The sequence below is a fragment of the Macrotis lagotis genome, chromosome 1, assembly GCF_037893015.1.
Source record: "Macrotis lagotis isolate mMagLag1 chromosome 1, bilby.v1.9.chrom.fasta, whole genome shotgun sequence".
Classification (NCBI taxonomy): Eukaryota; Metazoa; Chordata; class Mammalia; order Peramelemorphia; family Peramelidae; genus Macrotis; species Macrotis lagotis.
The window spans coordinates 700,737,163-700,763,979 of record NC_133658.1 but is presented as its reverse complement, the minus strand read 5'-3'; the positions used below and the strand labels follow the sequence as shown (position 1 = coordinate 700,763,979).

The following is a 26,817-nucleotide window of genomic DNA, read 5'->3' as shown; positions in this document are numbered from 1 at the left end:
AAAAATGTCCTCAAGGATATGATTTTTCTCTCAACCCATTCAATTTTGATGGAACAAGTAAATATTATCAGACTGCCTTCTGTGGGAGGGGTGGAGGGAGGGAAGGGGAGGGTGGGGGAAAAATTATAAAATTCAAAAACCTTACAAAAATGACAGGTAGAAACTACTAATGTATATAATTGTAATACAAATAAAATATGAAAGAAAGACAGAAGAAAGAAAAGAAAGAAAGAAAGAAAGAAAGAAAGAAAGAAAGAAAGAAAGAAAGAAAGAAAGAAAGAAAGAAAGAAAGAAAGGAAGGAAGGAAGGAAGAAAGAAAGAAAGAAAGAAAGAAGGAAAGAAAGAAGGAAAGAAAGACAGAAAGAAAAAGTGGACCTGGTGGATCAACTCCAGTTCATAGTTTAGGGCTAAAGTTCATTCACAAGACTGAACTAATATTAAAGAACTAGGCAGATTTTAAGTAAAAAAAAATGCAAAAAATTGTTTAAGCATGCAAGTGAGAAATATAATATATTAAATTTCTAAAAATAGATATAGCATTAAAATTTCTAAAAGTCAGGGCGGCTAGGTGGCACAGTGGATAAAGCACTGGCCCTGGAGTCAGGAGTCCCTGGGTCCAAATCCAGTCTCAGACACTTAATAATTACCTAGCTATGTGGCCTTGGGCAAGCCACTTAACCCTATTTGCCTTGCAAAAACCTAAAAAAAAAAAAATTCTAAAAGTGAACAATTCATTCAAAAACATAAGCATAATCACAAGAACTATAGTAATTATAGAAATGCTTAAGACATAGTCTTTCCCTATTGTCAAGGAACTTAATAACCATTCAAGATAACACAAAACACAACTATAATACAACTGTAAAAACCCAAGACAGGTACTATGAGAGACAAAAAAAACCTTATCAACCTTCCTTAGGAAATATGGGCTTAAAAAAGAAGATGGTTCTTACAATATCTGGATTTTTTTAAAAAGCATAACCTTGCTGCTTGTAACTCCAAGTTGAACTGCCCATGTTTTCTGGACTACAGTGGTTTCTTGGCTAATTAATACATGTTCTTAGTCTGGTCCCTTCTTAGCATTTCACTTTACTGCATTTTATAGACAAGTGAAGATCATTGTTTTACTTGGTCACCCCCCTCATTCTGTTCCTTCTTACACTGGAATTACGATTCTTACATTTTTAAGCTATTTCCTTCTCTTTCATTTCATTTGGGCAAACAGGCTGGAAATTGATATAGACTCTCCACACTAGTCTGTTACATATTAATAAAAGACTTAGCAGGGATAGGCTGGGAAAGATTCACAAAAAAAAAAACCCACAGAAATGGAAAATTAGAAGATCAAGAATGTAGTGTCAGCTCTGATACTAATTAGCTAAGCACCTTGGCTAAGCAATTAGGATAAATATATGTCTCTTTGGGATATGTTTCCTACTAGTGGTATCAAGGGCTCAAAAGGTATGGAAAGTTTAGTGGTCCTTTTTTTGGGAGGGGGTGTTAAGGGGAGGGTATAGTTCCAAATTCCTTTCCAAAATTACTGAACTAATTCACAGCTCCATCAAATTCATGTTTGTCTACCCTCCCACATGCCACCTTCCAACAATCGTCATTTCCTTTTTTTTGTCACTTTGACAATATGACTAGTGTGAAATGGAATCTCATGTTCTTTTCTTTTATACCAAAGAATTATATGGCAGAAAGAGAAGATGGAATAGTGACAGAGCAAGACTGACGGATGATAACTAGACAAACAGTGTTCTATTGGTATCCTTGAAATACCAAATAAAGAAACCACAAAGCAGCAAAGCAGAAGTGACATCACAGATCTATTTGAGAAATTAAGAAATTTTGACTATGAAGATTTCAGAAAAATATTTAAAGCCTTGAATGAACTGATGCAAAGTTACACTGAAGCATAAAAACATTATACTCACTACAATAATGTAGATGAAAGGGACCAAAAACCAAATCTGAAATCTATGCAATTATAATGATCTGGTATTATCATAGAGAAGAGGTAAGGAAATCCAGGTTCTTTACCTTGGAATGGTAGAGGTCTAGGAATGTGGAATATTATATAATTTATTAGATGCTGTCATTGCCAGTTATGAGTGGGTAAGGTGGGGGTGGAATGAGCATATCCAGAAATGATTATGATATAATAACATCAATGCATGGTTTAGACCTGTGTGTTAAATAAAGATATTGTTCTGTTTTTTAAAAAAGAAAGAAATGATTTAGTGTATGCAATCTGACAAGATGTACTACTGCCAAGTCTAAAAGATCACTGGGAGTATAGAACCATTCTTCTAGAGAATCTGAGAAATAGTTTTATTTTTAATATGATATTAAGTAACAAAAGCAACCGAAAAAAGTCTACGCAATTCCCCAAAGAAAAGGGGAGTAAACAAATTCAAGATAATTCTTTTTCAAAAATATTTTGATCCACAATTCAAGAGATAAAACTTTAACAACCTTGACTTTTAAGTTTATTCTTAGATTTCAATTAAATGACCCCCCCTGATATATCACTCTGTCCAAGTAATCTCAATCATTTGAAAGTTCAAATGGGATTAAAAACACAAACCTACACCAATGCATAGTGAAAACACAGAATTCACAGCTTAATTTGTTATTAAACATTCTCTGCTGTAGGTCACTTTCAATGTTGATGTTCTAATGCTGTTCTGATGTTCTAATGTTGTTCTGATGTATGTTGAACATCCCCCTTTACTAACCATTTTATAAGATAGTAAATAAGGCACAGACACTGCCTCCTAACTGAATACTTCAATGGATCTCTGATGAGAGGACTCCCTGGAAAGGTACAGATTACACCCACCCATGACTTCCCTACTGGTGCATGTTTCCCCTTGCTCTATGGGCACACACCAAACATTCTCATGCCCATATTCCTCCATCCTCCATGGGCATACTGAACACACTGGAGGTTTTCCCTGGATGCTCTGACATTGAGTAGGCACCATCAAGCATGTGAGCTTGGGGTTACATCCCTTGCTCACACAGGGTACCCAATTCATCTCCTCTTCCTCTCCTTTCATACCACTTCTGAGTTACTAGACTGTTAATATACTGCAGCTCAGTTAAACTAAATCACTTCTCTCTCTACTGCCAAGAGTGATTCAAAACTATAATTCCAGACACTGTGCTTCATGCTTTTTTCAACCATACAGAATCACAGAAAGAATATTAATATTTAAAAAATGAACTTTTAAGAAAAAGTTATGATAACACTTGAAACTAAATATTTATTAATCTATATAACTACTTTTCTTTTTAAATAAGGGAAAGTTTCCAATTCAAGCAAAATTAGCATTGACACAAATAAGGTTACCACTTAAACATGGACCTTTTTGAAATAATATCATAGCAAGCATAGCAAACACAAAACTAATTATGTACATAAATATGAAACCTTTTGTTACATCCTCAAATGATCCTAATTTTATAATATTCTGTCAGCTATATTACCCTTTTGATCCCTACTCCATTTATTTTATATCCTAAAATATCTTAAAGAATCATACTTTTCCCAAATTAAATATAATAAATCTTATTTGCAGTAACAGGACAACTTGCTCCTCTTTAAAATACTATTTTGAATTAAACTCAAACAGCAAATACAACAAATAGAACTTCAATATTCTGATTTTGTGCTAAGAAAATATTTTCTCTAATATGAACTGAAACTTTTGGCTCAAGAATTCATCTACTGGTGGTTGGCCTGATGCTAAGTGACCACAATGCTTTTAGAACAGATCCTTTGAAAATCTCCACTTTCAAAGTAGGTAATTGAACTTGCAAGTCCAAAGAACATTAAACTTGGAGTACATAAAAGTTTAAATAAACTGCTTGATCAACTACTTTGGCTGCTTTATTTGGTTTAGTAAAGTATGTTCTCTCCCATGCTTTCTGTGATGAATGAGAAGTGGGTAAAGACTGTGACTTGCATGTATATCCTCCAGGAAAGTTGCTCATTCCTTTGCTCAAATATCCTGATTTATTCAGAATCTGGGCCTCTCCATCAACTCATAATCATTTGTGATTTGGTCAGTCATAATGCCTCACACATCCTAGGGACTTGCGTAAGACAGAAAAGACATTTATTGACTTGTTCAGAATTACACGTATAGAGTCAGATAGAGAATTTGAACCCAGGTCTTCCTAAATCCAAGTCTAACATTATATCCATTAATCTTAGATCATGTTAATAGTTCAAAAATCAGAAATAAATTTGGTTTTAGCAATTAAGCTCAAGAAGATGCATGCTAATTAGTGGCTATGCCCCCCCTTCCACTCCAGGCCCCCATTCCTGACTCTCTAAATTTCTTTATACAAAATGTCCCTGACAATTTCTCCTTCACTTTTTGCTTTTTTTCACTTTTAAGTATTATTTAACCCCATTAGAAGGTAAACTCCTTCACAGCAAGGACTCTTTCTTTTTGCTTTTATTATTATCCCTTTGAAGCTTGCCTTTTGTTAACAAGCTTAAAAAATGTCTATTGATTTGACTAGACCCAAAGTACCACTTATGAAATAATTTGCATCTAGATATGTAATCAACTTTACTAGAAAGTAGAGTCCTTGAAAGCAGGGACTGTGTCTGGCTTTTCTATTTATATCCCTATGTTTTATACTTAGCAGTTGCTGAAAAAAATGCTTTTTCATTCTTCTATTCATTTGTTCAAATCCAGCCTCAGACATTTGATTCTTTAAGGCAACGGGGTTAAGTGACTTGCCCAAGGTCACATAGCTAGGCAATTATTAAGCATCTGAGACAAGATTTGAATTCAGGTCCTGACTCCAAGGCCAGTGCTCTATCGACTGCAATACCTAGCTGCCCCCAGACACCTGACTCTTACAAGCTGTGTAACCTTGGGCAAGTCACCTAACCCTGACTACCTCATATCCAAGGCCATTTCCCAGGATAGCAGGAGAAAGTGAGACTGGTGACTTAGCACAGCCCCCTCTCACTCAAATCCAATTCATGTGCTTGTCATGGTATCACCTCCCTGATGTGGCCTTCCTCAAGAATGAAGGATAAATATCATGCTGCCACACTGCCTCTAAAGCTGGTGTTCTTAACCTGGATTTGAATTTCTTTGAAATTTTTTGATAACTATATTTAAATATAACTGGATTCCTTTGCAATCTTATGAATTTTATTTTGAGCATCTGAAAGCATTATCCTGAGAAGAGACCCACAGTGATTGCCAAAAGAGTAAAGACACAAAAATAAAATATGCTGAGAACCCCTATTCTAGGTCCTCCTTAAGAATAATAATATCCTAGGGTTTTATACCTAGTTATTCCTTTGTTTTGACCAAACCCTAGAAGAGGAACAAATATCCATCAATGATCTTTATCTTCAAAGGATCTATTTTTTTTATCATTGTATCATTCTCCTCTAATACAAATTATAACCCAACCATGTCCTCTCATCCTGTAACACTCTTATTCATTTCTATTCACAAGTCTTCCATAGGCTTGTAATAGAATGCCTACTCCAAATTTTGCTAAGTCTTCCTCTTCGTCTTTTAATATTATATGGATACCAATGCAGTGTATGAGCCATTCATCTCTTCTCTCTCCATTTCACTACATGGCCAGGCTACCACCTTTTCAGAGTGCAGATCCTCCAGGTGACATATTTATATTCCCTTTTGTACACAAATCATCCTTAGTAATATGCTGCGACCTTCTTAAGCTCAACATGTGTCTTTAAATTGCCCTTTGGGTCAGTGAACTTTATGACAAGCCATAAAACTTGCTGACCTGTTCCCAAGTCAAGAAATCTCATTGTTCTGGGATATTTCCTTAACAGAGACAAGGGATCAAAAACAAGGGCTTACTAAGTGGAACGGTAACTAGAATTTGAAGGATATGACATTCTATAAAACAGAATTTCATAGGACCAGAACCAACCTCATGCATCATAAAGAAGAGTTTTTACCAGATGCCAGAGATATGGGTCTAGGGCCACTATATGAAAAATCCTTTCTCTTTTATAGACCAGAAGGGAAATGCTAAACGGGACTAGGCTAGATGCTGAGACCCCCAAAGAGAGAAAGCACACCCTAACTCAAATGCCTCAGACTGAAGGAATCCCAAACACATTTATAAGACATTTCTCTAACCTTTTCAACTTAGGACCAAAACTAAATGACCACACAATCTTAAAGCCTAACTGTAATAGTCCTCCCCACCCCCCAACAGGGGTTAGCCTATGAAGCAAATAAAAATGAGGCTATTTTAAACAAAAAGACTTGCTTCCAGTACTTCAGGATTCCAACTGGCATATCGACAAGAACTTACTGGTTAATCTTAATTTCTTTGGCAATGCACAAGAAAAACACTGTAATATAAAACGATGCCTCCAAAGGGAAATTTGACACTCAACAAAATCATGCCAATACAGAGTCAATGCCACCACTAACTTTTTTGCCTGTACAGTATTTCAAGAGCAGATGTCCATTTTCCCAAGAATAGAAGTAATTTTCCATAAATTGTAAATGGAGGTTAATTGGTAAGTCTCAATATTCCAACCCCATAAAAATAGACTTTAAAATTAACATATAAAAATTAATGAGGTTATTAATGTTCACAATGCAACAAAAAGAAAATAAGAACATTTATCTAAAATAAGACAATTCATTCTGAGTTTGGGTAGACCAAATTTAGGATAAATGTTAACATTGCTTATTTAGTAGTCAATCTTTTTTCTGAGAAATATCTCTATCAGCACCTGATAATCCAAGTCATACTTCCAGAAGTCTGAACCAATATTCATAGCTTTTCTTTAGTGTCCCAAATTTTTTTTAACCTGGACAATGTCTATAAATCTTTTCTTTAATCCTTCCATTAAGTACCAGTCTTGTATTTCTTTTTCCTTTTTAATATCCTATAAGGACCCTTATCTGTGACTCAGTCTATAAATGTAGCTGAGAAACTATGTAGATTTCTATCTAGACCAAAAAACATTTTTTTCTTTAATTCTTTCAGTAAATGCTACTGAAACAGATTCCATAGTATCCAATTGAAAGAGTCCAGGCTCCAAATGTTAGGTTTAAGCCTGTGTAGAGCATTTTAAAAATTATTTTATAAAATTCATCTCAAATAGAGAAATAAAAAGGCAGGATCTGTGTGTTGCTCGTGATATAATTAATTATATTTTAAATCTTTTTATATGAAAAATGTGATTTCTACAACAGAGGTAGATCCTAGCCCTTGATTTAGAAGGAATTAATGTCCTATTTTGACCAAAAAAAAAAAAGATCCAATTTTAGTGGTGTGACTACAATCATCACAAAAATGGAGTTTTACTTCGCTTTTTTCTTTCTTTCTCATGTTTTCCCCCTTTAGTTCTCATTCTTCTTTCACAACATAACATGAAAATGTGCCAAATATGATTGTACATGTACAATCTTTATCAGATTGCTCACTGCCATGTGGAGGGGGGATGGAAAGAAGGATAGTAGAAAAATGTGGAATTCAAAAGCTTACAAAAAGATAAAGGTTAAAAAAATTGCATGAAATTGGAAAAAATAAAATAACATTTTAAAAAAATAGAGTTTTAACTATATGATCAAGATCAATTGTTGCAATATCTAAGAATACTTCTAGGGATAGCAAAGATATTATTTCTAGCCTAAGGCCCAAGTCACATCTTTCATTCACCAATCCACTCATCAAGTGTATATTGAGAAATAATAGTTATGTGTTCAATACCATCCTAGCACTTTGATCATATAAAAAGCACAGTTGCTTTTCTAAAATAATTTGTGATAGAAATTGCTAGCATTAATAGTCATTCAAAGCTTACAAAATACTTTATATGTTATTATCTCACTAAGCCCTAAGAATAATCATTATCCCCATTTTATAGAAGAGAAAGGATGAGTGACTTGCCCAGGCTTATACAGCACATAAGTGCCTGAGAAGGAATGTGAACTCAGGTCTTCACTATTACCCACAATATCGTTAATGCGATCAGACATTTCTAGATCAATGATATTTTAGGTGCTCTGAGCTTAATTCAACAAGTACAAATGATATCTAAGGAACATTTATCAATTTTTATTGAAAATGTAAAAATAATATTATTAAAAGTCTAAAAGTCTTTGGAATATCTTCTTTAATGAAGTTCCTTCTTAGTGAACTTGTGTTTTTCTCTCACATATTAAATTAACAGTGTTCATCCACTAGTGCTTACAGAGTGTTTAAACTCAAATCAGAGCCTTTGTTAATGATACTCACACATATCCATTTAATGCTCTTTTATTATTCCCACCAACATTTGTGCATCAATAGCAAAACCCTAATATTTGAGTGACCATTTAACAACTAAAATTTAACAATAAGCAATAAACATTTATTAAGCATATATGATTCATGGGCCACTGTGCTAGGAATTGGGGGGATACAAAAAAAAAAGTCAAAAGACAGTCCCTGCCCTCAAGGACCTTACAATCTAATGGGCCAACAATCCTACTTTACACAGTTAAGAATTTCCTCATTCACTTGACAAGTAGCCAATTCCCTTTCAACTTCTAAGGTTCCTCTTTGCAGCTCATTATAGTCTTCTGCCAAAACTGAAATTATGTTCTTCAAGTCATCATAATTCAGTGCATGTTGACTGCTTCTCTTTTAATTTTGACTTTATCAGATTTGTTTGGGCAAAAACTTTTTAATTTTATGCAGTCAAAATATCCATGTCATCTTTTCTGATTCTATGACATTTATTCAGTCCTGAATTTTTATTCTACCTCTAGATGTGGTAGGTAATTTTCTCCATGCTTCTCCGATTCATTTATGATGTGATCTTTTTATATCTAGGTCATGTGTCCATTTGGTATCTTTGTATAAAGTGCAAAGTGTTGGCTTAAATCCAGTTTCTTCCATTTTGCCATCCAATTTTTCTAGCATTTTTATCAAATAATAATGTCTCATTCCAACAACTGAGGTTTTTGTGTATTTATTAAATACCATACTACCAGAAACATTTTGTTTCTGTATGTTATGTACCTAATGCTCCACTCATCAATCTTTTTTTTTTTTAACTAACATCAAATTGTCTTGAGAATAGAATAAAAAATGAGCTTGGAAAAATCCCTTGTAGAAAGTTTCTCTGATGAAGTTCTCATTTTGAAGACGTATAATAAGGAATCAATTCGAATTTGTCAGAATAGGATCCATTCACCAATTACATAAGGAGATGAAAAACAGTTCTACAGGAAACATAGGTTAATCTATAATCATATAAAATGTTTCTATTTTTACTAATTAGAGAAATGAAAATTAAAACAATTCTACTGAACCATGTCACATCCATCACATTAATAAGAAAAATGACAAATGCTGTCAGGACTACAGAAAAACAAACACATTAAAGCACTGTCAGTGGACCTGCAAATGAGTAAAACCATCTAAAAACCATTTTGAAATTTTACAAAAAAAGTTGCTAAATAGTACATGCCTTTTATCCCTTTTTAACCCAGCTCTATCACTATGAGGTCTCTATACAAACAAGAGAAAGAAAAGAAATGTACAAAAATATTTACAGCAGTTCTTTCTGTGATAGCAAAAAATTGGAAACTAAAAAGATGCTCATTAATTAAGGTATATGAATATAAGTTAATACTATTGTTATAAAATAAAAAAAAGAGAAAATTTCAAAGAGACATGAAAAGACTTGCACAAACTGAAATATGCAGACTGAAAACAGCAGGACCTGAAGAGCAATTTATATTATACCATCAGTCTTCTAAAAATGAACAATTTTGAAGATTGTCATCAAATGATAAAGAATGAAATGAACAGAACCCAGAAAATAACTTATCTAAATAGTATAATTCTCCAAGGTTCATAATAAAAAGTTAAATATCTGTAACACAGCAGGCAAGGAGGAGAGCAGAGAAAGCATCCACCTCTCCTCATCCTGGTGATTCTCTTGCCTCTGGTTTTAGAATTCCCTAATATCACTCTCGGGGATTTTGTCTATAAAAAGAATGGAACTCCTTAATGCAGAGGTTCTACCTGGACTCTCTGGACTCTCTCATCCCATCCCTCCTCTCCACAAATCACCTTTTATTGCCTTTCTCTAATTATCCAGTGTGTGCAGGCACAGGCACAAACACACACACACACACACACACACACACACACACAGACTCTCTCTCTCTCTCTCTCTCTCTCTCTCTCTCTCTCTCTCTCTCTCTCTCTCCTATCTTCCTCTCCTTTCTCTCTCTTCTCTTCTCTCTCTCTCCTTCCTATCTCTCTCTTTTCTCTCTCTCTCTCTCTCTCTTATCTTCTTTCTCTTCTCTCTTTTCTCTCTCACTCACCCAAGATTATGTCCAAGGTTTAAACTTTCACACATTAAACTATGTCATCAATGTAGATTCCAATCCATTTAGCTCAAAGCCTAAAGTAGAATCAGAAAGTCTCACCTAGGTAAAGCCTTCCCCATGCTCTTCAACCAGCCACCATTCAACCACATCTGGTCCCAAGCCCACCTACATTCTGTAGCTTTTAAGTTTCCCAAAATCAAAGGTCATATTTTATCTAAATGTGTACTTCTCCCAGGACCCAGAAGGGTGTTCATATATAGCAGGTAATTAATAATCTGTTCTTATTTAAAGAAGATTTTCTTCTACATTTGCCCATTGGCTTCTGTTCAAAACTGCACTTCTATTACATCTATCTCCTTCACATGAAAGTGAAATTCTCTAGCTCCTGCCCTAAGAAATCCTGTCTTCTTATTCAGTCTTTTTTCACTGGTCTACAACAGACTTTCCTTTTTTTCTCCTCAACTAGATAACATATTTGGATAAAGTACCAGATTGGGAATAAGGAAGATCCAAATTCAAATGTTGTCTCAGAAACTGGACCCTGGTTAAGTCATTTAACCACCATTTGTCTCAGCATTTTCATAAGTGAAATGTGGATAAGATACCTCCTGGAGATGTGGTAAGGAATGAATGAAATAATAAATGTAAGGTACTCTGCAAGGCTTCCAACACTATCTAAATGTTAGCTATTGTTATTCACAATCCTTAAAAGATCTATTATTTCATACAAGTGGGTACAACTTTCAATGACGTAAAATGCAGTTTTATAATCAAGCTCATTAATGCATTCATTATTGGCAGAACTACTCTTTGATGTACGGTCCTTAGCCAGAAGGATACAGTCTAGGGGGCGGCTAGGTGGTACAGTGGACAGAGCACCAACCCTGGAGTCAGGAGGACCTAAGTTCAAATACAGTATCAGACACTTAATAATTACCCAGCTGTGTAACTCTGGGCAAGTCACTTAACTCTTAAAAAAAATGCCTTTTAAAAAAAAGACATAGTCTCTAAATGGCCCCTACTCAGAGTTTTCACAACTTGCACGAATCTACTAGAGCTCGTACCCTCCCTAACACAACCTTCAGGGTCACTTCTATAATATAAGGAAGCATCAAAGCAAAGCTTTAATGGAAACTCATTAACTTAACACATTATCATTATTTCTTCCTCCTTTTAATGCACTATTCATATGGGTTCTGTATCATACTGCAGATCCACCATTTTATCATGTAGCTCCTCTCCTGCAGGGCCAGCTCCTGAAGCAGTCCAAGTACCGTTCCGTCCACCTCACAATCCACCCTCTCCCCTTCTACTGTCGTGGTTCCCCTTCTACTCATCCCGTTTAGAGGGCAGGGCCGAGAGCAAAGTGGGGGCTGAATCCTAGCTCTGACTCACCCCTACTCAGGTACACTGAGATGCTTTACACAACAGCATCTTCATTGCTATTCAATCTGCATTTTTCAAAGCAACTCCCACAGATTTCTAGTATACTTTTAAAATTAAATTAGGATCCCTCAATTAATTTTAAAAGTGTGCCAGAAATCTGTGGGAGTTGCTTTGAAAGTGCATATTGGAGCTGTGCATGGTGGGTGCAAGTAAGATAAAACATATTACAAACAAAGAATTCTGCAGAAATAATGATACAAATAATGTAAAAAAAATGTATGATGGAAAATACATGGGGCTGGTGATATAAAAGGGAGGGAGGGAGGGGAAGAGGAAGGGGAAGAAAGAAAAATAAAAAAGAGAGGAGGAAGGGAGTAAGGAAGGAAGGAAGGACCGACCAATCCTTAAAATGTCAATAAAAAAATTGATAAATTTATGGGAGGACAAGGATGAGCTACAATCTGCATAGTTGGTGAATGTACCTTCACTGATTAAATCAGAGATCCCCATGGATATTTTAAATGATGGAAGGCTCTTTCTTAGACTGAAAAGAGCCAGCGTGGCATAGTGGATAAAGATATGTTCTCAAGATAGGAAGATCTGAGTGTGAGCCAGGAGCTACTGCTTCCTGTGTGACTTTAAGCAAGTTGCTTAAATCTCCAATGCTCAAGGCCAGTCTGAGGCCACAGGTTACAAAGAACATACTGACCTTCATTGGGAGGGCAAAGATCCACAGCCAAGAATTTCCTCCATCAATAAAACCCCATGTTCCATCCCTATCACTGTCCTATTCGCATTAAAAGAACAACTCAACCTATTCTTCCTCAACTACTATGTCTTCCAAAAATATACAACTATCTCAAGAAAAAAATGAAAGACATTCTTTTATTATATCTCAAAAAATAGAGAACAAAAAGCTCATATATAAATATACCATACAAATTTTTACATTCAAAAATTTTTAGAGATCTCAATATTTCAGATCTTTTTAAATTACAAAACCATAAACATCACTTACCAAATATCACTTGAAACTATCTTAAAGTTCATTTATATTTCCAAATACACAATAAACATTGCTTATCAAATATGAATCAAATTAACCAACTAGATATTAAACATATAATGACTAGAACTAGAAATATGACAATATTATGATAAAAGCATGTAGGCAGGGGGCAACTAGGTGGCTCAGTGGACAGAACATCGGCCCTGGAGTCAGGAGGACCTAAGTTCAAATCCAGCCTCAGACACCTAGCTGTGTGACCTTGGGCAAGTCACTTAATCCCACTGTCTTGCAAAAAAATAAAAAAAGCATGAAGACTTTACTATAGCATTACCTACTTAAAGAATCAAGCTACAAATGGTCCTTTCCAAAGTTTAGACACACCAAAGCTGCTTCAAAACCTCCCAAAAGAAACCTTCATGTGAAACTGAAAAGTCCAAAGACTTAAAACTCCCATGCTGACTTCAGTCCTTCCTACTTATGTTAGCTTTTATGAGCTTGTACCTCAGTTTCTTCATCTCTAAAAGTGAAGCTTTGAACCATGGAAGGCGCCACTAAGGTTGCTTCTTACTCCAATCTGTCATCAAGACTGATGACATCCAAGCTGGCATGGAAGAGCAGTGCCACCTGGTGGCAAGCATCGGGAATGGATCCAACATCTCTGTCCCATTACCTCTGAGACTGTCCCATCACACGCAGTTGGTTCTACCTGAGTCATCCATCCCCTTAAGCACAAACGTGATCGTAAAGTTTATTTCTCATATTTTTCTCTTTTCTCACTCTTCCTCACCTCAAAAACCTATTTTCTTCCTCTTCCAAACCACCTCATTTCATCAATATGTCAAAAAGTCATTTTGATAACCCTAAAAACAATATGCCTACAGAATAAGTCATAAATAATAAAGTAAATTAGATAAAATCTACCTTCATCAACTTATAAACTATTGAAAATTCCAGTCAAGATGACATGTTGCCAACTTCCCAGCTTCCACGGGAAAAAAACAATACTTGGCACCAGGATCAAATGCTGAAAAAGAAAATTGGTGAGAAAGTGATTTCTTCTACTATCACACCTAAACTGCTCAAAAAAGAAGAGAATAGAAGACCACAGGCAATAAGAAAGGGGGTCAGCATCAAATCAGGCAAGCCACTATTCACTTCCCAGAAAAGCTAGAGATAACTCAGAAATTTGTGTAATCTCAAAGGCTGTGTCCAAAGGCAGCAAAAGCAAAGGGCAGCTCCAAGAAAGTTTCAGTGGGGCAGAGATGACCCAATGTATTAGAAACCAAAAGAGCCCTAAGAAGAAGCAACAAGCAATGGTACATACAAAGAAGCATTCAGAACAGGATTGCATAGATAATCATGGGCTACAAAGTCCCTAGAACGCTTGTCTTAAGAGTTCTGTCTTCATTATATCAGAGAGGTCCCTAAATATTCAGTATTCTGAACCTCAAAAAGCCAGTCCAAACGCAAGTCAACAAGAAAATCTGATGATTCCGAAGCAAATTCAAATAGAGTTAATCACTACAACCAAAATTGCAAGTGAAGAGGAGCCTAGACCTGGCACAAAGCCCCAGGTCAGAAACTAAAGCTGGAAAGAAAAGTAAAAGAAAAATTAGTGTAAATATGGAGATCTTTCAAATGAAGGTGAGAGTAAATGTATCATCTATTCAAATGAATAGAAAAGCTGGATTTTTCACATGAACTACATAAATATCTAAAAGAAATGAAGCAAAAAAATGAAATAACTCTGGAGGAAAGAAATGGAAGGAGAATAAAGAATTTCTGAAGAGAAAATGATAAATATTATCCAAGTAATATTACGGAAGTCTGAAACTAGAAATAGACTAAGTGGAAACCAATGACTCCAGGAGATAGCAAGCTATTTTAGAAAAAAATATCAAAAGAATGAAAAAAAATAGAAGACAATAAAAGATATCTGTTATAAAAAAACAAGTGACCTTAAGCAGAGACAATTTAGAAATCAATGAACTCATTAGAAAAAAAGTAAAACATACATTCTTCATAGCTATGATAGTAGGTGAATTTTCAACCAAACAATGGAGAGAGGCAATTTCAAAGGATAAATAGATCATTCTGATTACATGAAATTAAAAACAAACAAAATTAATATATTTGAGATACAAAAGAAATGGTCAAATGGAAAGAAAACTCTATCAAATTTGATGTCCAAGATAGAAAGATACCTAACAAATATATAGTTATAAAATTTATTCTCCAATAGATAGATGATCAAAGGGTATTAACAAACAGTTCTCAAAAGAAGAATTTCAAAGTATTAATAATTGTTTGAAAGACTGCCACCAATTACTGACAAGATGAAAAGCAAAAGAAACCTAAAAATTCATCTCACACCTAGCAAAGATGAAAAAAGATAGGAATATTAGAGGGGTTGTGGAAATACAGAAACTCTATTCCATTGTTAGTTTAATTGTGAATTAGTACAATCATTTTAGAAAACAATTTGCAACTATTCAAGTAAAGTGATTGTTTTGGGACTTTTTTTTTTTAGGTTTTGGCAAGGCAAATGGGGTTAAGTGGCCTGCCCAAGGCCACACAGCTAGGTAATTATTAAGTGTCTGAGACCAGATTTGAACCCAGGTACTCCTGACTGCAGGACCGGTGCTCTATCCACTGCGCCACCGAGCCGCCCCCTTGGGACATTTTGAGATTTTGTTATTTTAAAAATCATTTAATGCCTGGAAAATTACGATTTAATAAAAAAGAAATAATAAAACTTTCCATAAGGGAAAGTAAAGAAACAAAGAATACACTGATCACCTCCTGAAAGGTACTCCTCAAAAAGAAAAATCCAAGGAATATTATATCCAAAATGCAGTTTCCATATGAAAGAAAAAACTTTAAGCACCCTGAATGAAGTACCAAGCAATCACACCAGATTCACACAAGATTTGGTAGTTTTTACTGTAAATGAAAGGGGATCAGAAAATACAAGATTTCAAAAAGTAAAAGAGGTTTACAATCAAGAATAAATTACCTCACAAGGCTGAATATCATTCTGTAACTAGGGGAAACAAAAAAGATTAGTAGGGCTTTTAATCACATAAAAGACTTTCAAGGTTTTCTGATGAAAAGTCCAGAGCTGAAAAGGGACTTGAAAACACAAAATCAAAGTCTACTAAATTAATTTGAGCAACTGGAAGGAGTTTGAATGTAATGTAGTGCTAATTTTCTAATAAGTCGTTAAGAATCTCAATGTCTGGGGTGGCTAGGTAACACAGTGGATAGAGTCCCTGGAGTACCTGAGTCCAAATCCGGCCTCAGACACTTAATAATTACCTAGCTGTGTGACCTTGGACAAACCACTTAACTCCACTTGCCTGGCAAAAACCTTAAAACAAAAATAAGAATCTCAGTGTCTTCAAAAGTTATTAAGAGAGGGCAGCTAGGTGACACAGTGGATAGAGCACTGGCCCTGGAGTCAGGAGGATCTGAGTTCAAACTTGGCCTCAGACACTTAATAATTACCTAACTGTGCGATCTTGGGCAAATCACTTAAACCCACTGCCTTGCAAAAACCTGAAAAAAAAAAGTTATTAAGAGAGTTCAAGAAGAAAAACATATGACATTGAGGTGATCTAATTCTCTTCTGTGGGTCTGATAAGGAAAAAAAGGGAAGGTTAACAGCAGTAATCAGAACAGGGAAACTTTTTTAACTGAGCAAAAGAGAACAATAAGGACATTCAGAAGGAAGTACAGACTAGTGGAAGTCCTGAAAGTAAATTGTAAATTTTTTAAATACTTTAAAAAAATCAGTCAACATGGGAGTCATAGTTTTATAGATAATCCTCTTTGTGTGTTCTACTGTGTATTTGGAAATACTCATTTTGCTGTTTAAGTTTAGAATAATTTTTTTTAATATTTTAAACTCCTGGAAGAAACTCTGAAAATCCCTTTAAAACTTCCATAAAAGTCTCATTTTGTCATTCTTCTCCAGTTAAACCTGTTATTCCTCAGACAATTCAAGAAAATTGAAAAATTCTTATATAGTTTTATTCTTTTGTTCATTTGCTAATATTGCAACAGTATTTACTGCCTACTCTTTAAATAGGCTTTTGTGAGGGTTAGCTTGTGAATCTAACCACTATTTATAATATTGTAAGGAAAAATGTGCTCTTAAAATATCAAACAATGTATGTTCTTAAAAAATGAACAGAACATAACCAATAGATAAGTTGAGTACTTCCTGTTCCGAAATAACTAATATTGGCATTTTTTGCACAAAATATTTCATTGAAAAATTTATAAAATGTCAGGCAATATTGCAACGAACTCTATACATAAATAAATATGGCAGTGGTCTCCAGTCCCAAGGGATGTATAATCAACCAGAAAGGGTGGCAAGATGAGAGCAGCCCATACACTTACCATTGCCAACTCTGAGATCAGTCCAATATTCCCCCAATTTCACCTCCATCACCACCACCACCACCATGCCAGTGCCCAACCTTCCCACTCCTTCACACAAAGGAGTGATCTTCCAGCAATTATAAACTTACCACCATCTGGGCAGTCACAGCAGCAGCTGTGCAGGTAGCAGTAAAAGAATTCCAGTCCTTAGTATCCTGCCCCCCACCAAGATCACCTCATATTGCAAAAGGCACATCTCTGAGAGCACACTCTGTACCTCACTCCCTGCATTTTCATTTTGAGTGTCACAGAGTGGAGTCACTTGGCTCAAACATTTTAAGACTGTGAGCTGCATCATAGATCTCGTGACATTAACTGCCCCACTCAACGCAACCCCTACTTCCAAACCTTCCAAACCCCTACTTTTACCTAAGAGTCATCCTGGAATCTTCACTTTCTTTCACCCCACATGCGAAAATAGTTGGCAAATCTTGTCATTTCTATCTCTACAACAGCTGGCAGCATCTGGCAATATCAATCTCCATCTCTCCTCTCATACAGTCATTATCTGAGTCAAGGGCCTTATCACCTCCCATATATACAGTGACAATAATTGACATCTTGTTTTCTCTGCCACAAATACACTCTAGTCTGTCCTATATAGATTTGCTGCAGTGATTTTCCTAAATCATGCATCTGATTAGGTCATTCCCCAATGGACTCAAACTCTAAGTGGCTTCCCATTACCCCTTAGATTAAATATAAAGTTCATTTTACATTAAAGACCTTTACAGTATGTCTCCAATCTCACTTTCTAGACTTCATTTTGTATTTTCTAGACTTCTCTCCCTGTACTCTGAGGTTCAGCCAAACTGATCTTCTCACTATTTCTCAACTCATATAAAAATTACAATTAAAATATTCAAACATGACTAGGATACGAAGGTCTAGTAGCATTTATTCAGCAGAACTACAAAAAGTAAAAGGGGGGGTGGATTTAAACTGAAAAGTTTCTGATCAATTGAAATCAAAGAGTTCATAATTCACTTTTTTTTGGCGAGGCAATGGGGTTAAGTGACTTGCCCAAGGTCACAAAGCTAGGTAATTAGTAAGTGTCTGAGGCCAGATTTTAACTCAGGATCTCCTGACTCCAAGGTCAGTGCTCTATTCACTACATCACCTAGCTGCCCCTTCATAATTCACATTTGCTCATTGTTGTTCTATTGTATATAATGAATATCTATAAACAGAAGAAATATAACTCCTAAAAATTTATGGAGTTTACTGTTAGAAACTTTAGTATGTGTCTTTTTAAATAAAAAACTCAAAAAAGAAAAGGAGGAAAAAGAAGAAGACGAAGATAATAAAGGGAGGAAGGCAGGAAGGAAAAAGGACATTAACAGCAACATTGGGTGATGATCAACTATGATGGACCTGTTCACTTCAGCTCAAAAAAAGAAAAGGAGGAGAAAGAAGGAAAAAGAAGAAGAAGAAGAAGAAGAAAAAGAAGAAGAAGAAGATAATAAAGGGAGGAAGGCAGGAAGGAAAAAGGACATTAACAGCAACATTGGGTGATGATCAACTATGATGGACCTGTTCACTTCAGCAGCACAATAGTCAAGGACAATTCTAAAAGATTTGTAATGGATAACACCATCCGTATCCAGAAAGGATCTGTGGAGTTAAAATGTGGACCAAAACTTACTATCTTCAATTTTTAAGTTGTCTTATGTATTATTTTTTCTATTGTTTTTTTCTCCATTTTGATTAAATTAGATTAGATTCTTCTCTCACAATGTTTTCTCTCTCTCTCTATGTGTAGCATGATTTTATATGTAGGGTCTATGTTGGATTGCTTTCTGTCCAGAGAAGGGGGGAAGGAAGGGAGAGAGGGAGAAAAATGCAAAACTCAAAATCTTTCAGAAAAATTATTGTTGAAAGCTATTATTTCAAGATCCTGGAAAAAAGAAAAAAAAAGGAAGAAAGAAAAAAATCTCCCTACTTTGTTACCTACATTGCCATAATAAACTGATTAATTACTAACAATTATTATTCATAAGTTCATCCTATCCTCAGGACAAACATGGAATTATGAAAATATAAGGATTTACATTGTTATCAAAATCAAAAGGTCTTGTGTACTATTATTAAAATTGCTTTTTTTATCTTAATCTCATCCTTTTAAACTTTCTTTTCTTTGTTTTATAATGTAACCCAGTAAAATAGGATATTCATGACATAAATATATTAGGGGTAAATACTCAAAAATTTTTTACTGATAGGGTATGAATGAAATCAAAAAGATCAATGAATTAGGAAATAATTCTTCACAAAGATTCATATCAGGTCACTTAAAGCTAGGGATGGATACTTTTTTTTTTTAACTACAGAAGGGCACATCCTTGTGGAGGATTCTTGAGAATTGCAGTGTTGGCGAGGACAAGCACAACATGACTCAGTGAGCCAGAAAAAGTCAAACCAAGGTTCAGATTTGCCTCTCAGTTTCAGGTTCCCCACCTAGCAGAATAGCAGAACATTCATTGATGAGTTTTATTTACATTTCTATTCTTTACTACTGGGAAATAAATTATTAGGGATTATTGTAAAGTGAAGGTTAGAAAAAAATTAAGATAAAGGATATATAAAATTACTGTATAAATCAGTTATATTGGTCAATTTACAAACTATGACATTCATATACAACTTTCCACAAACATGTACTAAATAAATGAAGGCAATCTTCAAACAAATGTTTTAGAGGAGCATGAAAAGACTTGTCTAGGAAATATATCTCCAGTTGACATAATAAAAAAGACCAATAGTGCTATATACTTGGGTATTTTATTTGTTATGGGAGATAAAATATGTCCTATTTGTGGCTTCAATACACTTTGCTTCTCATGCATTATGCAGGCATCTCAAACTGTAAAAATAAAATTATGTTCTGTAAAGTGATTTTGACTATGACTTTGAATGGCCAAACAAGTTTTTAACTCTTACTATTAAATCTTCTCTCGAAACCTTCAAAATTAGTTATGTTGAAGAATCTCTTTATTTGAGAGTACTAAATACCTAGAATAATTCCTACAATGTCTGGGACATATTGGGTCCTAAATTAATTGAAAGGAATTTACCATCTCAAAAAAAAATTTACAAGAGTAATTAAACAGAAAATTAAAAGTTAAGTATAAGAGAAACATACATTTGCTCTTTCATGCTTCCACCATAAATATAAATAAGAAAAACCTATCATATACTGTTAATGAAATCACATATTTAACAAGAAAGTCAAATATCTTAATCAAAAAAATCTAAGGATAATACAAAAATGTCAGATAGCGACTGCCCACCAAGAAAGACACCTCCACCACTTTCCTTCAGAGATTGTTGCTTAGGAACATCCTCCATTGAAGACACCTGTTTATTGGAGATATATATCCTGTTATGAGATACAGATATTAAGCTAGTTCCTTTCTCATTCCAAGATGTAAACAAATACTAAATGAGCATTATTTAGTTTAGAATACAATCTCAGCTAACATTCACTGCCTTCTCCTCTATCTTTTTCAAAACTATTTTGGCACTTCCCCATGGCCACTTATCTCTTTGGGATCCATTTTTTTCTTAATTTTAAGAAAGAAATAATGCTTAATTTTTAAAAAAGCTCTTTTTTTGTACATTTTAGCGTCCCATACAACTATCTTCCACTTAAAGACATATCATTCCGATAGCATGTTTTCCTCTAACAGTCATGGAGACCAATCTAGGAAAGACCACTTTTCAAGTACTGTATTATTCATTCTCACCTCCACCTGCCACCTATTCAAAATAATCATTTCTACTATCTAAGAAATGAACAAGCCACTTAGGGGATTTCAAAGAACTTGAAAATCTCTTTTCTGCTATAACTCATTCAGTCAAAGGATACTATTCCTTGGAATAATACTATATAAGCCTTCCTATTCTCCTCTACTCCTCCCCTAAACTACTTTGAAAGAATCATTATAGATCATAGCCTATTACTTAGGCATTTTTTTTTCCTACAAACTAGACAGGAGTCAGTATGACATGGTGGAGAGAGAGCTGGCTTCAAGCCAAAAAGACCTTGGTTCAAATCCCCCTTCTGCCACATACTGGTTATGTGATCCAGGACAATCTCAATCTTTAAGTAATTCAATAAGTCATAATATCTACATGAAGATCAATGCTGATTATAAAGGGAGTTTCCTAATCTAGGAACTCACTGTATCTGTAAAATCGCAAGGCAGGTTCTACATAGACACAAAGCCAACTTGAAATTCCTTGTTAGGTGAAGGTCTTGAGGAACAATGGTAAAGAAGAGGATAGATGAGGGGAAGGGAGAGTGGTAACATTAGAGAGGTAAGGGTGCCCTCTACACCATAGGAGTTGATATATAGAACAGAGGTATGAAACTTATGGCCAAGTATAACCTGAACCAGATTAAAATGTATTTGAGAAATATTTAACAATGTAAGTTAAAATACAGTAGAACATAGATAATGCTGTGTGGCTTTCTAAGTTAAAATTTAGCCCAGAAACTTTAGTGGACCCATTTCTTTTTTGTTTGACACCACTAGTGTAGAAGGTAGTCCAACAACTCAACCATGTAATCATTTGTTCTAGAAAATGGCACAGGCTCATCCCCTAAAGAAACTCAACTGTGCCTTTCACTGGTTGGGGAAGGGGGAGGGATAAAGCCATGAAAGGGGAACAGTGTCCTCCAGCATGTCACAAGAACACTAGGACTAGGGACACATAAGAAAGCAGGCCCTCCTAGTAAGGAATATTAAGCACAGTCTCACTGAGGGATAAGGGTCTCCAGGCAGCCATGGAAAAGAATTGCATCCCTTGATATTAGCATCCTAGGAGAAGCCCCAATAATCACATCTTGGTAACTGCTCAACAAATATGCAAATATGTATAGAAAACTTAAAAAAGGAAGTTTTACCTGAAAAATTGCCCCATCACACCCTCCTTCTAACAAAAGACTATAATTTTTCTGTTTCCAAATAATACTGCACTGCCATTATAGGCTCTAAAAGGAAATATAACCTTCCCTTACCAGTAGTGAAGTAGTGAAAGAGTTGAAATAAAGCAGCTAGATGCTTACTAGTAGGAAGGGAAATTAGTTAGCCTCATCTTTTTGTTACTACCATAAAATAAATGTGAGAACTGCAAAGTATCTCAGCAATCACCTAATCCAACTAATACTCAAAAGGACTTACCACCATAATAAGAACAAATGTTAGCCATCCAATCTTTGCTTGAAGATCTCCAAAGGGAGAAGACATCAAGGCAGCCCACTGCACTTTTGAATAACTTTATTTGTTAGAAAGTTTTTACAGATATCAAGCACAAATTAGCCTACCGTACTAATCTCCCCTCTTCCCTTTCCTACTTTTTATTTCTTTCCTATCTCACTTGGGCTAGAAGCCCAAGGGTAGAAGCCTGTTGATCCCCAATGCACCTTTGTGAAAACAGTCATCCATAAAATGAGAGATAAAACTGATTAGTCCTTCTTCTCCCAAAATACATGTGAGCAAGCATTTATTAAACATCTGCTACCTGACAGGAAAAGAAAGAAATTCTAAATGCTTAAATATTGTTCAATACCCTGTCCACCATTCCCCTCTGCAGCCAGAGGTTTCTAGGTTTTCACTCCAAATAGTCTTATTCAAGAACCCAAAATACTGAAGAGGGAAAATGGAACCTAATTAACTTTGATTTACTAAAAAGCAGTGGCAAAGTTAATGGGGGGTGCCAAGGATTAAAGAAGCCTGACAAAGGTGATAGAGGATCAAGCCTTCTTTGTCTAGAATGTACTCAGCTCCATCTTGAAAAAAATCAACTTTCTTCAAAGTAGGTACCACCTCCTACATAAAGATTTTACTAACCTAATAACCCACTTCTGGTGATTAGCACTTTTTCTCTCTTGAAAAGTATTTTAATTAATTGGAATATACTCAATATTTGTTTACTTGAATATTTACTTTGTAAGCCTATGTCCCTTGAGATCTTCCTAAATAGAATATAAGCTTCTCATGGCAAGGATCATTGCATTTTGGGGTTTTTGTGCTTAATAAATTCATGCTAGAAAGGAAGAAAAGGGAAATTATTTTATTATATTTCTATATTATATATATATGTATATATGACTTGTATTATTAAGTATATCACATTTGATCCAATTTATTTTTTTCATATATCTTAGTGGGAATTTTTTAGTCATGGAGGTAATATAAGAAAAGCTAGCCTTCTTTTCATGACTGATGTCAAATAATCCACAGACTCAAAAACCTAAATCAGAAAACCAAATGTCTTTTAAGTTGTTATATGATGTTGTCAATCCTAAGAGTTAAACAATGAAACTAAAAACTCGTACCTGTTTTTTCCTTGAATTTGCTTTGGGAAATAGGCTTGCTGAAAACACAGATGTAAATGGAGAACAACAAAGCTCAGGAAAAGGATTTGGAATAGATGGCATTTCTAGAACATTGAGATCTTTCTTTTTTCTCCTGCAACCAACAGAACATAGGATATAATTTACATAAAACAGAATGTAAAATATAATTGCTGTCAGAGTCTAAAACTGTTAAGGCCAAACAGTGCTGTGACAGACCTAATATTATATAAAGTACACTGAAAAGTTTTCTGGTACACTTTTCTGTGGATTAAATTTTTAGAAACACTTTAATAAACTTCAACATTTTGTAGTAACTTTTACACTTTTGACTTTCCACAAACCATCAGGAATGTGAGTAAACTGCAGTTTTTGGTTACTTTTCTTTAGCAAAAATACACAGACCAAAACTGTAGAAGCAGTTATCCTGGACAGGGCACTAAGAAAACAAACAAACAAAATAATTCCTTTCAAAACTTCAATGAAACCAAGGGAATCTTTCCTGCATTTAGAGAAACCTGTTCTATTAAACTTTACTAATTACATTTTGAAAGTTCTATTTATTAATTATAGCTGTGGTTCATCTCACTTCAAGTTTCATTCAAAACGTTGCCCACACACAGTCTGTTGACTTCTCAAATGCTTAAGCTACAAAACAGCAACTAGCACTGAGTCTCTGAAAGCAGTAAGTTAATGGAACTTGTTAGGATGTGTGTACACCGGGTATAATGAAAAGTAAGGCAACTTTGCTAGAGTTTAGCTCTGAACCTAAAAATAGATAGACAGATAGAAAGATAGATAAATGATAGATCAAAGATAGATGATATATTGATGACAGATAAATGATAGATGACATGATAGAAAGATAGATGACAGATAGATGATAGATGAAAGATAGATCACAGATAATAGATTTTAGAAGGATAGATGATAGGTGACAGGTAGATGATAAATGATAGATGATAGAAAGATAGATAGATGATAGATAGATGACAGATGTTAGATGATGGATAGATGATAGATTGATAGATGATTGATAGATTTATAGATGATAGATAACAGAAGGATAGCTAGATAGATGATAGATGACAGGTTGATAGATGATTGATAGATGATAGATCGATAGATAGATGTTAGATGGATAGATGATTGATAGATGACAGACGGATAGATAGACAGATAGATAAGCAAGCTGTACCTGGGCCATCTGAGTTGGAGGTGGGCAGTGCTAGGTTTAATTTGTAGGCTTTGTATTTTCGCAGCCTCTCCTCTGCTAAGCTATGCCCTACTTTAGACACAGTCAACTACAAATGTGCTTGATGCTGAGTGGTAAAAAAAAAATTAATTTAATTTAAAAAAATAAACTGAAATTGTGGAACACTTAGAAAGGCTGCATGCGCGCCTGCGGGCAGCGGGGCTGGCCAGGTAGCCAGCATGCGAGCACGGCTCTTCCCGGCGGGCACGGGGCTCCACTCATGCCACAGCTGAAACCCAGGAGCGGGTTCGGAGCTGCGCCTGGGGGCGGCCCCGGGGCCCCGCCGGGAGGGGCGGCTCCGCGGACACTTTCCCCAAACTTGGCCGGAGTTCCCGGCCCGCGCGGCCGGCAGGACCGCCCCGCTGGCCCCGCGGCTCCCGCCCGCTCCCCGCTCCCCGCTCCCCGGGGGGCACCTACCTGTCCGCGGCGCGGAGGCGGGCGCCCTCCGGAGGGGGCGCCGGCGCCCGACAGGCCAGCCCCGGGGGGCGCGCCGCCGGGCCGCGGGCGTCGCCCCTCCCCTGGGCCGCGCCGCACACCTGGGCCGGCCCCGGGCCCCGGGCGCCCGCCCTCTCCGGGGCGCTGGGGCCGCCTGGCGGGGCCGTGGTCATGCTCGGCAGGTGCAGGCGCGCGGCTCGGGCGGCATGGGCGGGCGGCGGCGGCTCCGCTCCCCGGGAGCCTGGCCGGGCCGGCGGCGGCGGCGCAGGCTGGAGGCTGCGGGAGGCGGGGGCGGGCGGAGGGCGGCGCGGCAAGGTGGGGGCGGGGCCGGGAGGGGCGTGTGGTGGGGGCGGGGCCTGGAGGGCGGCGCGGCAAGGTGGGGGCGGGGCCGGGAGGGGCGTGTGGTGGGGGCGGGGCCGGGAGGGCGGCGCGGCAAGGTGGGGGCGGGCGGAGGGCGGCGCGGCAAGGTGGGGGCGGGGCCGGGAGGGCGGCGCGGCAAGGTGGGGGCGGGGCCGGGAGGGCGGGGCCGCAGGGTGGGGCGGGGCCGGGGCGGGGCCGGGAGGGCGGGCGGTGGGCGGTGGGGCCGGGAGGGCAGCGCGGCAAGGTGGGGGCGGGGCCTGGAGGGCGGAGCCGCAGGGTGGGGGCGGGGCCGGGAGGGCAGCGCGGCAAGGTGGGGGCGGGGCCGGGAGGGCGGCGCGGCAAGGTGGGGGCGGGGCCTGGAGGGCGGGGCCGCGGGGTGGGGCGGGGCCGGGGGCGGGCCCGGAGGGCGGGCGGTGGGCGGGCTGGGCGCCGCGGCTCCGCCCGGGCCGCAGGGCCTGCCCTGCACGTGGCCGCCAGGAGCCAGACCCCCCCCCCCCCCCCCCCCCCCCCCCCCCCGGGTGGTCCAGGCCGAAACTTGTCCCAGGGAGCCGGCTCCGCTCCCCTTGGGAAGAGGCAGTTTGGAAGGGCTTTACCAGCTGAAAGAGGGCTCATTTGGACCTACAGGCTCTGGGCATAAGCCTTGGCACCTTAGCCGTCCCGGGGGCAGGAGGGGGCGCCCTGCTGCGGCTCTCCCGGATTCCGTCAGGGGCCGAAGAGATGCTGCCCAGAGCCTTGCCTCAGGACCAGCGGCGGACCGGCCGCCCCGGCCCCGGCCCCGGCCCCGGCCAGCTAGACTTCTCTTTTTTCCTGCTGTCTTCTAGTCTGAAATACCAGTTCCAGGAAAGGAAAAAAGAAAGCTCCCCCTCTGTTACTTTTACATAGATGTCATCACCTACTGTTCTGAAGAGTTGGAAATTTCTTTTAAAATATCCATGGAATTGAGAAAGACTTGCTACTGAAAAAGAGGCTAAGAGAAGAAATGTTTTGTAATTTCTTAGGAGTAGCAAGGGCTCCTCCCCCACCAGCCATATAAGGCTTCTCCAGTTTCAAATACTTCTGTACTCTCTAAATTAAGCAGCTCTGATGGTCTAATTTATAGGAATTTTTGATGTCATAAGGTCACCAGAATCTTACAGATCAACACAACCACTAGTGCGCAAGATAAACACATCTTGCCTGCAGAACTAAACCC

At 37.5% G+C, this 26,817-nt stretch overlaps 1 protein-coding gene across 4 annotated transcripts in view; it reads right to left on the bottom strand.

The window, feature by feature from the left end:
- GRB14 (growth factor receptor bound protein 14) overlaps positions 1 to 25,453 on the bottom strand; it is a 149,240-nt gene extending 123,787 nt beyond the window's left edge. For all 4 annotated transcript variants that reach the window (XM_074215829.1, XM_074215831.1, XM_074215832.1 and 1 more), the window contains exons 1-2: positions 25,248 to 25,453; positions 23,558 to 23,690 (exon numbers count right to left, since the gene is read on the bottom strand). In XM_074215829.1, coding sequence (XP_074071930.1) covers positions 23,558 to 23,690; positions 25,248 to 25,438 — 324 coding nt within the window. In that variant the 5' untranslated portion in view covers positions 25,439 to 25,453. The remainder of the gene's footprint in view (positions 1 to 23,557; positions 23,691 to 25,247) is intronic.
- Positions 25,454 to 26,817: the final 1,364 nt, after the last annotated feature.